The sequence below is a fragment of the Nerophis lumbriciformis genome, linkage group LG25 (genome assembly GCF_033978685.3).
Source record: "Nerophis lumbriciformis linkage group LG25, RoL_Nlum_v2.1, whole genome shotgun sequence".
In the NCBI taxonomy this organism is placed as follows: Eukaryota; Metazoa; Chordata; class Actinopteri; order Syngnathiformes; family Syngnathidae; genus Nerophis; species Nerophis lumbriciformis.
The window spans coordinates 30642905-30656802 of NC_084572.2; the positions used below are offsets into that span (position 1 = coordinate 30642905).

The following is a 13898-nucleotide window of genomic DNA, read 5'->3' on the forward strand; positions in this document are numbered from 1 at the left end:
CTTGCGCTCAGAGCACCCGTAGTTCGCACTCTACAACGACAGGTGGTAGAGTCCTCAGAGCGACTGTTATAGGCGCATGGTGCCGTCCGCCAAAAATAACAACAAAGAAGAAGCAAAGTGGGCAGGTAAATGGCGGAAATTGATGTGAGTTCCCAAAATTTTCGCCTGTTTTCTGTGTATTTATTTGTTTTGCCACCATCTATTTTGGCGAATAATTCTGATGCGTTTCGCTATTTGACGACAGACCGGTCGGTTGTTCAGACAGCAGTCATGGATTTGAAAAAAAAAAAATCGCAATTGCACTGTTCACATTGTCATTAAAAAAATCAGATACAATTGTGTGAAGTTACCCCCCCCCCCGAAACTTGTCCCAATAATTTATGCTGCAAAAATGTTTGTCTAACTATTATAGTTTTAAAGAATTTTAACGTTTCAATATTCATCACAATTGACCTGCAGTGTGAACAAGACACAAGTTAGTTGGCGTATGGCATCATACGGCTTCCTGTCTGTATGCTCTTAACTCACAAAAAAGGCACAACAAGTCAAATATTTGTACTGCACTTGGTGTTACGAGTGTGAGGGAACTTCCTCTTGCAATGTTGTTTACGATGTGGAGTCACTACTTGACTGCAGCGGCTGTTTTTGTCACATTCAGGCCAGGCTGGTTGAAATGACGTCCACGTGTGCTGGAATGTACAAAACCCAAAACCAGTGAAGTTGGCACGTTGTGTAAATGGTAAATAAAAACAGAATACAATGATGACGGCGTGGCGCAGTGGAAGAATGGCCGTGCGCGACCCGAGGGTCCCTGGTTCAATCCCCACCTAGTACCAACCTCGTCATGTCCGTTGTGTCCTGAGCAAGACACTTCACCCTTGCTCCTGATGGGTGCTGGTTAGCGCCTTGCATGGCAGCTCCCTCCATCAGTGTGTGAATGTGTGTGTGAATGGGTAAATGTGGAAGTAGTGTCAAAGCGCTTTGAGTACCTTGAAGGTAGAAAAGCGCTATACAAGTACAACCCATTTATCATTATTTATCATTTATTTGCAAATCCTTTTCAACTTATATTCAATTGAATAGACTGCAAAGACAAGATATTTAATGTTCGAACTGAGAAACTCAATTTTTTTTTGCAAATAATCATTAACTTAGAATTAATGTCAGCAACACATTGCAAAAAAGTTGGCACAGGGGCGTTTTTACCACTGTGTTACATGGCCTCTCCTTTTAACAACACTCCGTAAACGTTTGGGAACTGAGGAGACACATTTTTTGAAGCTTTTCAGGTGGAATTCTTTCCCATTCTTGCTTGATGTACAGCTTAAGTTGTTCAACAGTCCGGGGGTCTCCGTTGTGGTATTTTAGGCTTCATAATGCGCCACACATTTTCGATGGGGGACAGGTCTGGACTGCAGGCGGACCAGTCTAGTACCCGCACTCTTTTACTATGAAGCCACGCTGTTGTAACACGTGGCTTGGCATTGTCTTGCTGAAATAAGCAGGGGCGTCCATGATAACGTTGCTTGGTTGGCAACATATGTTTCTCTAAAACCTGTATGTACCTTTCAGCATTAATGGTGCCTTCACAGATGTGTAAGTTACCCATGTCTTGGGCACTAACACACCCTCATACCATCACACATGCTGGCTTTTACACTTTGCGCCTATAACAATCCGGATGGTTCTTTTCCTCTTTGGTCCGGATGACACGACGTCCACAGTTTCCAAAAACAATTTGAAATGTGGACTCGTCAGACCAAAGAACACTTTTCCACTTTGCATCAGTCCATCTTAGATAAGCTCGGGCCCCGGAAAAGGATTTGCAAATCATTGTATTCTTTTTTCTGTACTTCCGCATCCATACACGTTACAGCCCTGTTACCTGATATGTGAGACATGCTAAGTGTTAGCATGCCATCGTTAGCACACATGCTAAGTGTTAAATTTTAATGTAAGCACGCTAATGTTTTAGGCTAGCTCTATAGCTCATTTTGTACAGTTACACCTAAAACTCACAGATTCAGACTTTCGCCACCATCTTAAAAGTACGGCGACCCCCGGCCAGAGGTCCAGGGCCAAATAGTAGGCCCATCAAAATTTCCGCAAAAATCTCAGCAAAATTTCCGCAGGAATGGTATCTTCACCAAAATGGTGAATAACAATCATAAATACACTCATAGTCGAAAATGAAAACTGTAGGATCATGCTAAAGCTAGTTAAAGATCCTCTAAATGACAGGAGCGCTTTGCTGTTTGAAAGGACTTTCTATACAAAAACAAGCAACAAAGATCCTCTATATGAGAGAACAGCTCTGCTATTTTTTTAGGTATCGGAATCAGAATCAGAAATACTCTATTAATCCCTTAGGGGAAATTAACATTTTCAGCACAATCCCATTCAAGAGCAGACAAACATTACAGGGAGACAGATCAGGATCGCTGACGGGTCTGCCAACTTCCGGTGCCCCTTACAAAAACGGTGAGAAACAAAACGCCAGTCAAAGACCTACTAGATAACAAGGTTCACCCTGCTATTTTTGGAGCTCTACTGCAAAAACAATAGTCAAAGGTCTTCTCGATGACAGGAACACTTTGCTATTTTTGGGAATCTCCTGCAAAAACCCTAGTCAAATACCTTCCATAAAATAGCACATTTCCATTTGGGGGAATTAGAATGCTGCAAACATGCTACTGAAAGATCCTCTGTATGACAGGAGCACTCTGCTGCTTTTGAGAATCTACTGCTAAAAACACTAGCCAAAGACCTTCTAGAAGACAGGATCACCCTGCTATTTTTGGAGCTCTACTGCAAAAACGCTAGTCAAAAATCTTCTAGATGACAGGAGCACACTGCTATTTTTGGTAATCTACTGTAAAAATGCTAGTCAAAGACCTAAATGACAGGAGAACTCTGTTATTTTTGGGAATCTACAAAACGCTAGTCAAAGACCTACTAGATGACAGGATCACCCTGCTATTTTTAGAGCTCTACTGCAAAAACAATAGTCAAAGATCTTCTTGATGACAGGAGCACACTGCTATTTTTGGGGATCTCCTGCAAAAATGCGAGTCAAATACCTTCTAAATGACAGGAGCACTCTGTTATTTTTGGGAGTCTATAAAACGCAAGTCAAAAACCTACTGGATGACAGGATCATCCTGCTGTTTTTGGAGCTCTACTGCAAAAAGTCAAAGATCTTCTTGATGACAGGAGCACAATGCTATTTTTTGGGAATCTACTGTACAAATGCTAGTCAAAGACCTACTAGATGACAGGAGCACTCTGACATTTTTGGGAATCTACTGCAAAAACGCTAGCCAAAGACCTAGATGACAGGATCACCCTGCTATTTTTGGGAATCTACTGTAAAAACGCTAGTCAAAAATTTTCTAGATGACAGGAGCACTTTGCTATTTTCGGGAATCTCCTGCAAAAACCCTAGTCAAATACCTTCCATAAAATAGCACATTTCTATTTGGGGGAATTAGAATGCTGCAAACATGCTACTGAAAGATCCTCTGTATGACAAAAGCACTCTGCTGCTTTTGAGAATCTACTGCTAAAAACACTAGCCAAAGACCTTCTCGATGACAGGATCACCCTGTTATTTTTGGGAATCTACAAAACGCTAGTCAAAGACCTACTAGATGACAGGATCACCCTGCTATTTTTAGAGCTCTACTGCAAAAACAATAGTCAAAGATCTTCTTGATGACAGGAGCACACTGCTATTTTTGGGGATCTCCTGCAAAAATGCGAGTCAAATACCTTCTAAATGACAGGAGCACTCTGTTATTTTTGGGAGTCTATAAAACGCAAGTCAAAAACCTACTGGATGACAGGATCATCCTGCTGTTTTTGGAGCTCTACTGCAAAAAGTCAAAGATCTTCTTGATGACAGGAGCACAATGCTATTTTTTGGGAATCTACTGTACAAATGCTAGTCAAAGACCTACTAGATGACAGGAGCACTCTGACATTTTTGGGAATCTACTGCAAAAACGCTAGCCAAAGACCTAGATGACAGGATCACCCTGCTATTTTTGGGAATCTACTGTAAAAACGCTAGTCAAAAATTTTCTAGATGACAGGAGCACTTTGCTATTTTTGGGAATCTCCTGCAAAAACCCTAGTCAAATACCTTCCATAAAATAGCACATTTCTATTTGGGGGAATTAGAATGCTGCAAACATGCTACTGAAAGATCCTCTGTATGACAGGAGCACTCTGCTGCTTTTGAGAATCTACTGCTAAAAACACTAGCCAAAGACCTTCTAGAAGACAGGATCACCCTGCTATTTTTGGAGCTCTACTGCAGAAACGCTAGTCAAAAATCTTCTAGATGACAGGAGCACACTGCTATTTTTGGTAATCTACTGTAAAAATGCTAGTCAAAGACCTAAATGACAGGAGAACTCTGTTATTTTTGGGAATCTACAAAACGCTAGTCAAAGACCTACTAGATGACAGGATCACCCTGCTATTTTTAGAGCTCTACTGCAAAAACAATAGTCAAAGATCTTCTTGATGACAGGAGCACACTGCTATTTTTGGGGATCTCCTGCAAAAATGCGAGTCAAATACCTTCTAAATGACAGGAGCACTCTGTTATTTTTGGGAGTCTATAAAACGCAAGTCAAAAACCTACTGGATGACAGGATCATCCTGCTGTTTTTGGAGCTCTACTGCAAAAAGTCAAAGATCTTCTTGATGACAGGAGCACAATGCTATTTTTTGGGAATCTACTGTACAAATGCTAGTCAAAGACCTACTAGATGACAGGAGCACTCTGACATTTTTTGGGAATCTACTGCAAAAACACTAGCCAAAGACCTAGATGACAGGATCACCCTGCTATTTTTGGGAATCTACTGTAAAAACACTAGTCAAAAATTTTCTAGATGACAGGAGCACTTTGCTATTTTTGGGAATCTCCTGCAAAAACCCTAGTCAAATACCTTCCATAAAATAGCACATTTCTATTTGGGGGAATTAGAATGCTGCAAACATGCTACTGAAAGATCCTCTGTATGACAGGAGCACTCTGCTGCTTTTGAGAATCTACTGCTAAAAACACTAGCCAAAGACCTTCTCGATGACAGGATCACCCTGTTATTTTTGGGAATCTACAAAACGCTAGTCAAAGACCTACTAGATGACAGGATCACCCTGCTATTTTTAGAGCTCTACTGCAAAAACAATAGTCAAAGATCTTCTCGATGACAGGAGCACACTGCTATTTTTGAGAATCTCCTGCAAAAATGCGAGTCAAATACCTTGTAAATGACAGGAGCACTCTGTTATTTTTGGGAATCTACAAAACGCAAGTCAAACACCTACTGGATGACAGGATCATCCTGCTGTTTTTGGAGCTCTACTGCAAAACACAAGTCAAAGATCTTCTTGATGATAGGAGCACAATGCTATTCCGCCCGATTGTAGCTGAGATAGGCTCCAGCGCCCCCCGCGACCCCAAAGGGAATAAGCGGTAGAAAATGGATGGATGGATGGATACTGCAAAAATGCTAGTCAAAGACCTTCTAGATGACAGGAGCACACTGCTATTTTTGGAGCTCTACTGCAAAAACGCCAGTCAAAAATCGTCTAGATGACAGGAGCACACTGCTATTTTTAGGAATCTACTGCAAAAATGCTAGCCAAAGACCTTTTAAATGACAGGAGCACTCTGTTATTTTGGGAATCTACAAAACGCAAGTCAAAGACCTACTGAATGACAGGATCATCCTGCTGTTTTTGGAGCTCTACTGCAAAACACAAGTCAAAGATCTTCTTGATGACAGGAGCACAATGCTATTTTTTGGGAATCTACTGTACAAATGCTAGTCAAAGACCTACTAGATGACAGGAGCACTCTGACATTTTTGGGAATCTACTGCAAAAACGCTAGCCAAAGACCTAGATGACAGGATCACCCTGCTATTTTTGGGAATCTACTGTAAAAACGCTAGTCAAAAATGTTCTAGATGACAGGAGCACATTGCTATTATTGGGAATCTCCTGCAAACATGCTAGTCAAAAGACCTTCTAAATGACAAGAGCACTCTGTTATTTTTGGGAATCTACAAAATGCTAGTCAAAGACCTTCTAGATGACAGGAGCACTCTGCTATTTTTAGGAATCTTCTGCAAAAATGCTAGTCAAAGACCTTCTAGATGACAGGAGCACACTGCTATTTTTGGAGCTCTACTGCAAAAACGCTAGTCAAAAATCGTCTAGATGACAGGAGCACACTGCTATTTTTAGGAATCTACTGCAAAAATGCTAGTCAAAGACCTTTTAAATGACAGGAGCACTCTGTTATTTTGGGAATCTACAAAACACAAGTCAAAGACCTAGATGACAGGAACACTGCTATTTTTGGGAATCTACTGCAAAAATGCTAGTCAAAGACCTTCTAGATGACAGGAGCACTCTGCTATTTTTGGGAATCTACTGCAAAAACCCCAGTCAAATACCTTCCAAAAATAGCAAATTACTATTTGGGGGAATTAGGATACTGCACAAATGCTACTGAAAGATCCTCTGTATGACAGGAGCACTCTGCTATTTTTGGGAATCTACTGCAAAAATGCTAGTCAAAGACCTTCTAGATGACAGGAGCACACTGCTATTTTTGGAGCTCTACTGCAAAAACGCTAGTCAAAAATCGTCTAGATGACAGGAGCACACTGCTATTTTTAGGAATCTACTGCAAAAATGCTAGTCAAAGACCTTTTAAATGACAGGAGCACTCTGTTATTTTGGGAATCTACAAAACACAAGTCAAAGACCTAGATGACAGGAACACTCTGCTATTTTTGGGAATCTACTGCAAAAATGCTAGTCAAAGACCTTCTAGATGACAGGAGCACTCTGCTATTTTTGGGAATCTACTGCAAAAACCCCAGTCAAATACCTTCCAAAAATAGCAAATTACTATTTGGGGGAATTAGGATACTGCACAAATGCTACTGAAAGACCTTCTAGATGACAGGAGCACTCTGCTATTTTTGGGAATATCCTGCAAAAACCCTATTCAAATACCTTCCATAAAATAGCACATTTTGGGAAAATTAGGATACTGCAAAAATGCTACTGAAAGATCCTCTGTATGACAGGAGCACTTTGCTATTTTGGAGAATCTACTGCTAAAAAAACGCTAATCAAATACCTTGAAAAGGTGTGACGTGACTCAGTATTTTTCTACATTGTGTGGTGTTTTTTTTCGGTGCATGCAACATTCTCCATGTTTTAATCCTCCAAGAATGTTAGGATAAGGATTGATGACGTCATAAGATTTGAAGTTTAAACTTATGGTAAATAAAAGTGCAACCTAGTCAGATTCACATTGGAGGAAAATACACATAATATTTAATGATATGTTCCAAAATGATGGTTTTTCCCAGCAGCCTGGGGGAGGTTGTGTCCAATGCGGTGGTCTCAGTCTCCCTGCAGGGGCGTGTCTAGCAGCTCCAGTAAGGGTGGTCTTCGGTTAGGGGACACCCATCCTCCTCCTCCTCTTCTTCATCTTCATCCTCAGCAGCAGTCTTTGTCCTCTGCGCGTCAATCATGTCCTCCAACTGGGCCGGCGGGGACCTGCTGCGCGTCCCGCTGGGACTCGTCAACAGCGAGGCCAAGTACTTGACGGCCGAGACGTTCGGCTTCAAGATCAACGCGTCGGCCGGCAGCCTGAAGAAGAAGCAGACGTGGACGCTGGAGCAGACCGGCGAGGACGGCAGCGTGGTCTTCCTGCTGTCCCACCTGGGCCGCTACCTGGCGGCGGACAAGGACGGCAAGGTGACGGCGGACGCGGAGGCGCGCTCCCCGGACTGCCGCTTCCTCATCGCGGCGCACGAGGACGGCCGCTGGTCGCTGCAGTCGGAGCCGCACGGCCGCTACCTGGGCGGCGGCCAGGACCGGATCACGTGCTTCGCGCAGGCGTCCTCGGCGGCGGAGAGGTGGGGCGTCCACCTGGCCGTGCACCCGCAGGTCAACCTCTACAGCGTGGCGCGGAAACGCTTCGTGCGCCTGGGCGCCGCGCGCGGGGAGGTGTCCGCGGACCGGGACGCGCCCTGGGGGGTGGACTCGCTCATCACCTTGGTCTACCGCGACCAGCGCTACCACCTGGAGACCTCGGACAACCACTTCCTGCGCGGGGACGGCGGCCTGGCTGCGGCCACCGAGGCGGACACCGGCTTCGTGCTGGAATTCCGCTCTGGCAAGGTGGCCTTCCGAGACTGCGGCGGCCGCTACCTGGCGCCGGTGGGGCCGACTGGCACCGTCAAGTCCGGGAAGGTGACCCGGGTGGGGAAGGATGAATTGTTCGGCCTGGAGAGGAGCCGTGCGCAGGTTGTCCTCACCGCGGCCAACGACAGGAACGTGTCCACCAGGCAAGGTGAGACACCGCGACCGTTAGATGGCGCTCTTTTTGTTATACTAGTCAAAGATCCTCTATAGCCATACTTGCCAACCCTCCCGGAGACTCCCGAAATTCAGCGCCTCTCCCGAAAACCTCCTGGGACAAATTTTCTCCCGAAAATTTCCGGAATTCAGGCGGAGCTGGAAGCCACGCCCCCTCCAGCTCCATGCGGACCTGAGTGAGCGTCAACAGCCTGTATTCACGTCCGCTTTCCCACAATATAAACAGCGTGCCTGCCCAATCACGTTATAACTGTAGAATGATGGAGGGCGAGTTCTTGGTTTCTTATTGTCAAGACTTGGTCCTGCTGGGTGTGTGCTTTTCCGGGATGCAACGGAAAGTTGGCACGGGCGAGACGGGAATGGAGGTACATGATTTATTTATATTTATCCAAAAAAGGAATAAATGAAAGCGCGCACAGTGGCGGAGAATAAACTATGAAAAAACAAAAGACTATAAACATGGAACCAAAACTTACTGTGACAAGGGACATGAAGCAGGATCATAGAGGAATGGACAGAGCATAAATGTGGTGCGGTATGGGGGTCGAGGTCGTCAGAAAAACAAACTGAAAAACACTGAACTTAAATACTATGGACATGATTAGTGAAAGCAGGTGCGTGACTCAAAACGTGAAACAGGTGCGTGACGTGACAGGTGCGTGACATGACAGGTGAAAACTAATGGTTGCTATGGTGACCAGACAAGGGAGTGAAAAAGCCAGAAACTAAACAAAACATGACTAAGACAAAACATGATTACACAGACATGACACTTATGTGGGTTTATTGTTAGGCAGTTTCATTAACGTCCTCCCAGCGCGGTAACAACACACAACAACAGCAGTCACGTTTTTGTCTACCGTAAAGCAGTCCGTCTGCCGTAAACAGCAATGTTGTTGTAATATATTGAGTTGGAGGCAATAACCAGGCGAGGTGATGAAGTACGTCTCTTTACTGTAGACTTCAGAACAGACTCACACACTTGACGTCAGGTGCGCAACACCACGTAAATCGTTGGCCAACCAAAAAGTAACCCCAGTACGCTATAGCCAACATTCACCAGGAGATGGCAACAGACAAACATAGATCACTCTATTACATTCCTCCCCTTTTAGAAATGTAGAAGTTACTCTAAATAAATAAACAACCCAACCAAAAAATGCAGCAGCTCAATTAAAAAACTGTACTTAAGCCACATTCTTTTTTTTTTTTTAGTACTGAACTCTTAATCCTCATTTGTAAACAATAACATGCTTATTATACAAACAGTATTTGTACACCTTTAACACATATTTTTATACTGTCTTCCCCCACCTCCCGAAATCGGAGGTCTCAAGGTTGGCAAGTATGTCTATAGCAGGGGAGTATATACTCCTGCTTTAAAGACCTATGCTGTCAGATAACGTTCTTTTACAAGCATTTTTATTTGGAACCCGAGTAGAACCCGAGTCAAAGATCCTCTATATGACAGGATAGTTTATACTCGATCGACAGATCAACCTATATTAGCAAATAAAGGATCTTTGACCAGCATTTTTGTTTGGAACCTTTGTCAAAAATGCGAATCAAAGATCGTGGCGAGTGCTGTTTTAATTATTGACTTCACCAGGCTTCTAATCCGACAACAACACGAGTCAAAGATCCTCAATGACAGGATAGTTTAAACTCCATGTTCTAAGGACCATACTGGCAAAAAAAGGATCTTTGACCAGAATTTTTGCCTGGAACCCTTGTCAAAAATGTGAATCAAAGATTGTCTAAATGGCAGGAGAGTGCTGCTGTTTTTATAAGTGGCTTCACCAGGCTTCTAATCCGACAAAAACACGAGTCAAAGATCCTCGATGATGGGATAGTTAATACTCAATCGGCAACTTGACCTTTACTGGCAAATAAAGGATCTTTGACCAGAATTTTTGCCTGGAACCCTTGTCAAAAATGTGAATCAAAGATTGTCTAAATGGCAGGAGAGTGCTGCTGTTTTTATAAGTGGCTTCACCAGGCTTCTAATCCGACAAAAACACGAGTCAAAGATCCTCGATGATGGGATAGTTAATACTCAATCGGCAACTTGACCTATACTGGCAAATAAAGGATCTTTGACCAGGATTTTTGCTTGGAACCCTTGTCAAAAATGTGAATCAAAGATCGTCTATTGTCAAGGGAGTGTGGCTGTTTTAATTATTGGCTTCACCAGGCCTCTAATCCGACAAAAACACGAGTCAAAGATACTCTATAACAGGATAGTTTATACTCGTGTTTTAAGGACCATACTGGCAAATAAAGGATCTTTGACCAGAATTTTTGCTTGGAACCCTTGTCAAAAATGTGAATCAAAGATCGTCTATTGACAAGGGATTGTGGCTGTTTTAATTATTGGTTTCACCAGGCCTCTAATCTGACAAAAACACGAGTCAAAAATCCTCTATGATAGGATAGTTTATACTCCTGTTCTAAGGACCATACTGGCAAAAAATGGATCTTTGACCAGAATTTTTGCTTGGAACTCTTGTCGAAAATGTGAATCAAAGATAGTCTATTGACAAGAGAGTGTGGCTGTTTTAATTATTGGTTTCACCAGGCCTCTAATCGACAAAAACACGGTTCAAAGATCCTCTATGATAGGATAGTTTATACTCCTGTTTTAAGGACCATACTGGCAAATAAAAGATCTTTGACCAGCATTTTTGTTTGGAACCTTTGGAAAAAAATGTGAATCAAAGATTGTCTATATGTGACAGAGTGTTGTTTTTATTATTGGCCTCACCAGGCTCCTGATCCGACAAAAACACGAGTCAGGATAGTTTATACTCGATCGAGAGATCGACATATACTACCAAATAAAGGATCTTTGACCAGCATTTTTGTTTGGAACCTTTGTCAAAAATGCAAATCAAAGATTGTCTATATGATGGAAGAGTGCTGCTGTTTTCAGGAATCCACCGCTGCAAAAATGCTAGTCAAATAAGGCCTTCTACAGTATGACATGAGACCTCTGCAGTTTTTTAGAACCTTTGTCAAAAATGCCAATCAAAGATCGTCTATGTGACAGGAGGGTGCTGCTGTTTTAATTATTGACTTCACCAGGCTTGTAATCCGACAAAAACACGAGTCAAATATCCTCTATGACAAGAGAGTGCTGCTATTTTCAGGAATCAGCCAGAGCAAAAACGTAATAGTCAAAGGCCTTCTATATGACATGAGCCCTCTGCGGTTTATTAGAAACCTTGTCAAAAAATACTAGTCAAAGATCCTCTATGGCAGGGGAGTATATACTCCTGTATTAAAGACCTATGCTGTCAGATAACGTTCTTTTGCAAGCATTTTTATTTGGAACCCTTGTCAAAAATGTGAATCAAAGATTGTCTATATAACAGGAGAGTGCGGCTGTTTTTATTAGTGGCTTCACCAGCCTTCTAATCTGACAAAACACGAGTCAAAGATCCTCAATGATGGGATAGTTAATACTCGATCGACAACTCGACCTATACTGGCAAATAAAGGATCTTTAAACAGCATTTTTATTTGGAACCTTTGTCAAAAATGCAAATCAAAGATTGTCTATTAGACGGAAGAGTGCTGCTGTTTTCAGGAATCCACCGCCGCAAAAATGCTATAGTCAATTAAGGCCTTCTACAGTATGACATGAGACCTCTGCAGTTTTTTAAAACCTTGGTCAAAAATGCCAATCAAAGATTGTCTATGTGACAGGGGAGTGCTGCTGTAGGCTTCACCAGGCTTCTAATTCGACAAGAACACCAGTCAAAGATCCTCTATAACAGTATTAGTTTATACTCCTGTTTTAAGGACCATACTGGCAAATAAAGGATCTTTGACCGGCATTTTTGTTTGGAACCTTTTATGTCAAAAATACCAATCACCCATCCATCCATCCATTTTCTACCGCTTGTCCCTCAAAGATATATATGTGACAGAGTGCTGTTATTTTTATTATTGGCTTCACCAAAAACACGAGTCAAAGATCCTCTATGACAAGATAGTTTAGGCTCTTGTATTAAGGACCATACTGGCAAATAAAGGATCTTTAAACAGCATTTTTATTTGGAACCTTTGTCAAAAATGCAAATCAAAGATCGTGGAGAGTGCTGTTTTAATTATTGACTTCACCAGGCTTCTAATCCGACAAAAACACGAGTCAAAGATCTTCTATGACGGGATAGTTGATACTCGATCGACAACTCGACCTATACTGGCAAATAAAGGATCTTTAAACAGCATTTGTATTTGGAACCTTTGTCAAAAATGGATAATCAAAGATCATGGAGAGTGCTGTTTTAATTATTGACTTCACCAGGCTTCTAATCTGACAATAACACGAGTCAAAGATCCTCTATGACAGGATAGTTTATACTCCTGTTTTAAGGACCATACTGGCAAATAAAGGATCTTTGACCGCCATTTTTGTTTGCCATTTTTGACAAAAGTTCCAATCAAAGATTGTCTATATGTGACAGAGTGCTGTTGTTTTTATTATCGGCCTCACCAGACACAGGTCAAAGATCCTCTATGACATGATAGTTTATACTCGATCGACAGATCGACCTATACTAGCAAATAAAGGATCTTTGACCAGCATTTTTGTTTAGAACCTTTGTCAAAAATGTGAATCAAAGATCGTCTATGGACAAGAGAGTGTGGCTGTTTTAATTATTGGCTTCACCAGACCTCTAATCCGTCAAAAACACGAGTCAAAGATCCTCTATGACAGGATAGTTAATACTCGATCGACAACTTGACCTAACCTTTGTCAAAAATGCAAATCAAAGATCGTGGAGAGTGCTGTTTTAATTATTGACTTCACCAGGCTTCTAATCCGACAAAAACACGGGTCAAAGATCCTCTATAACAGGATAGATTATACTCCTGTTCTAAGGACCATACGGGCAAAAAAAGGATATTTGACCAGAATTTTTGCTTGGAACCCTTGTCAAAAATGTGAATCAAAGATCGTCTATTGACAAGAGAGTGTGGCTGTTTTAATTATTGGCTTCACCAGGCCTCTAATCCGTCAAAAACACGAGGCACAGATCCTCTATGATAGGATAGTTTATACTCCTGTTTTAAGGACCATACTGGCAAATAAAGGATCTTTGACCAGCATTTTTGTTTGGAACCTTTGTCAAAAATGTGAATGAAAGATTGTCTATATGTGACAGAGTGCTGTTGTTTTTATTAGTGGCTTCACCAGGCTTCAAGTCTGACAAAAACATGAGTCAAAGATCCTATATAACGGGATAGTTAATACTCGATCGACAACTCGACCTATACTGGAAAATAAAGGATCTTTAAACAGCATTTTTATTTGGAACCTTTGTCAAAAATGCAAATCAAAGATCGTGGAGAGTGCTGTTTTAATTATTGACTTCACCAGGCTTCTAATCCGACAAAAACACGGGTCAAAGATCCTCTATAACAGGATAGATTATACTCCTGTTTTAAGGACCATACTGGCAAAT

The 13898-nt window shown here is 42.1% G+C and overlaps 2 protein-coding genes across 3 annotated transcripts in view; one reads left to right on the top strand and one right to left on the bottom strand.

Annotated features, from left to right (window-relative positions):
• The window catches only part of LOC133621803 (uncharacterized), a 54298-nt gene that overhangs the window by 34532 nt on the left and 5868 nt on the right, over positions 1–13898 (bottom strand). The gene's annotated exons all lie outside the window — the stretch shown is intronic.
• The window catches only part of LOC133621804 (fascin-like), a 24349-nt gene continuing 17878 nt past the window's right edge, over positions 7428–13898 (top strand). The window contains exon 1 of one of the 2 annotated variants that reach the window (XM_061984174.1): positions 7428–8398. In XM_061984174.1, coding sequence (XP_061840158.1) covers positions 7573–8398 — 826 coding nt within the window. In that variant the 5' untranslated portion in view covers positions 7428–7572. The remainder of the gene's footprint in view (positions 8399–13898) is intronic. The other variant, XM_061984173.1, reaches the window with a different exon arrangement.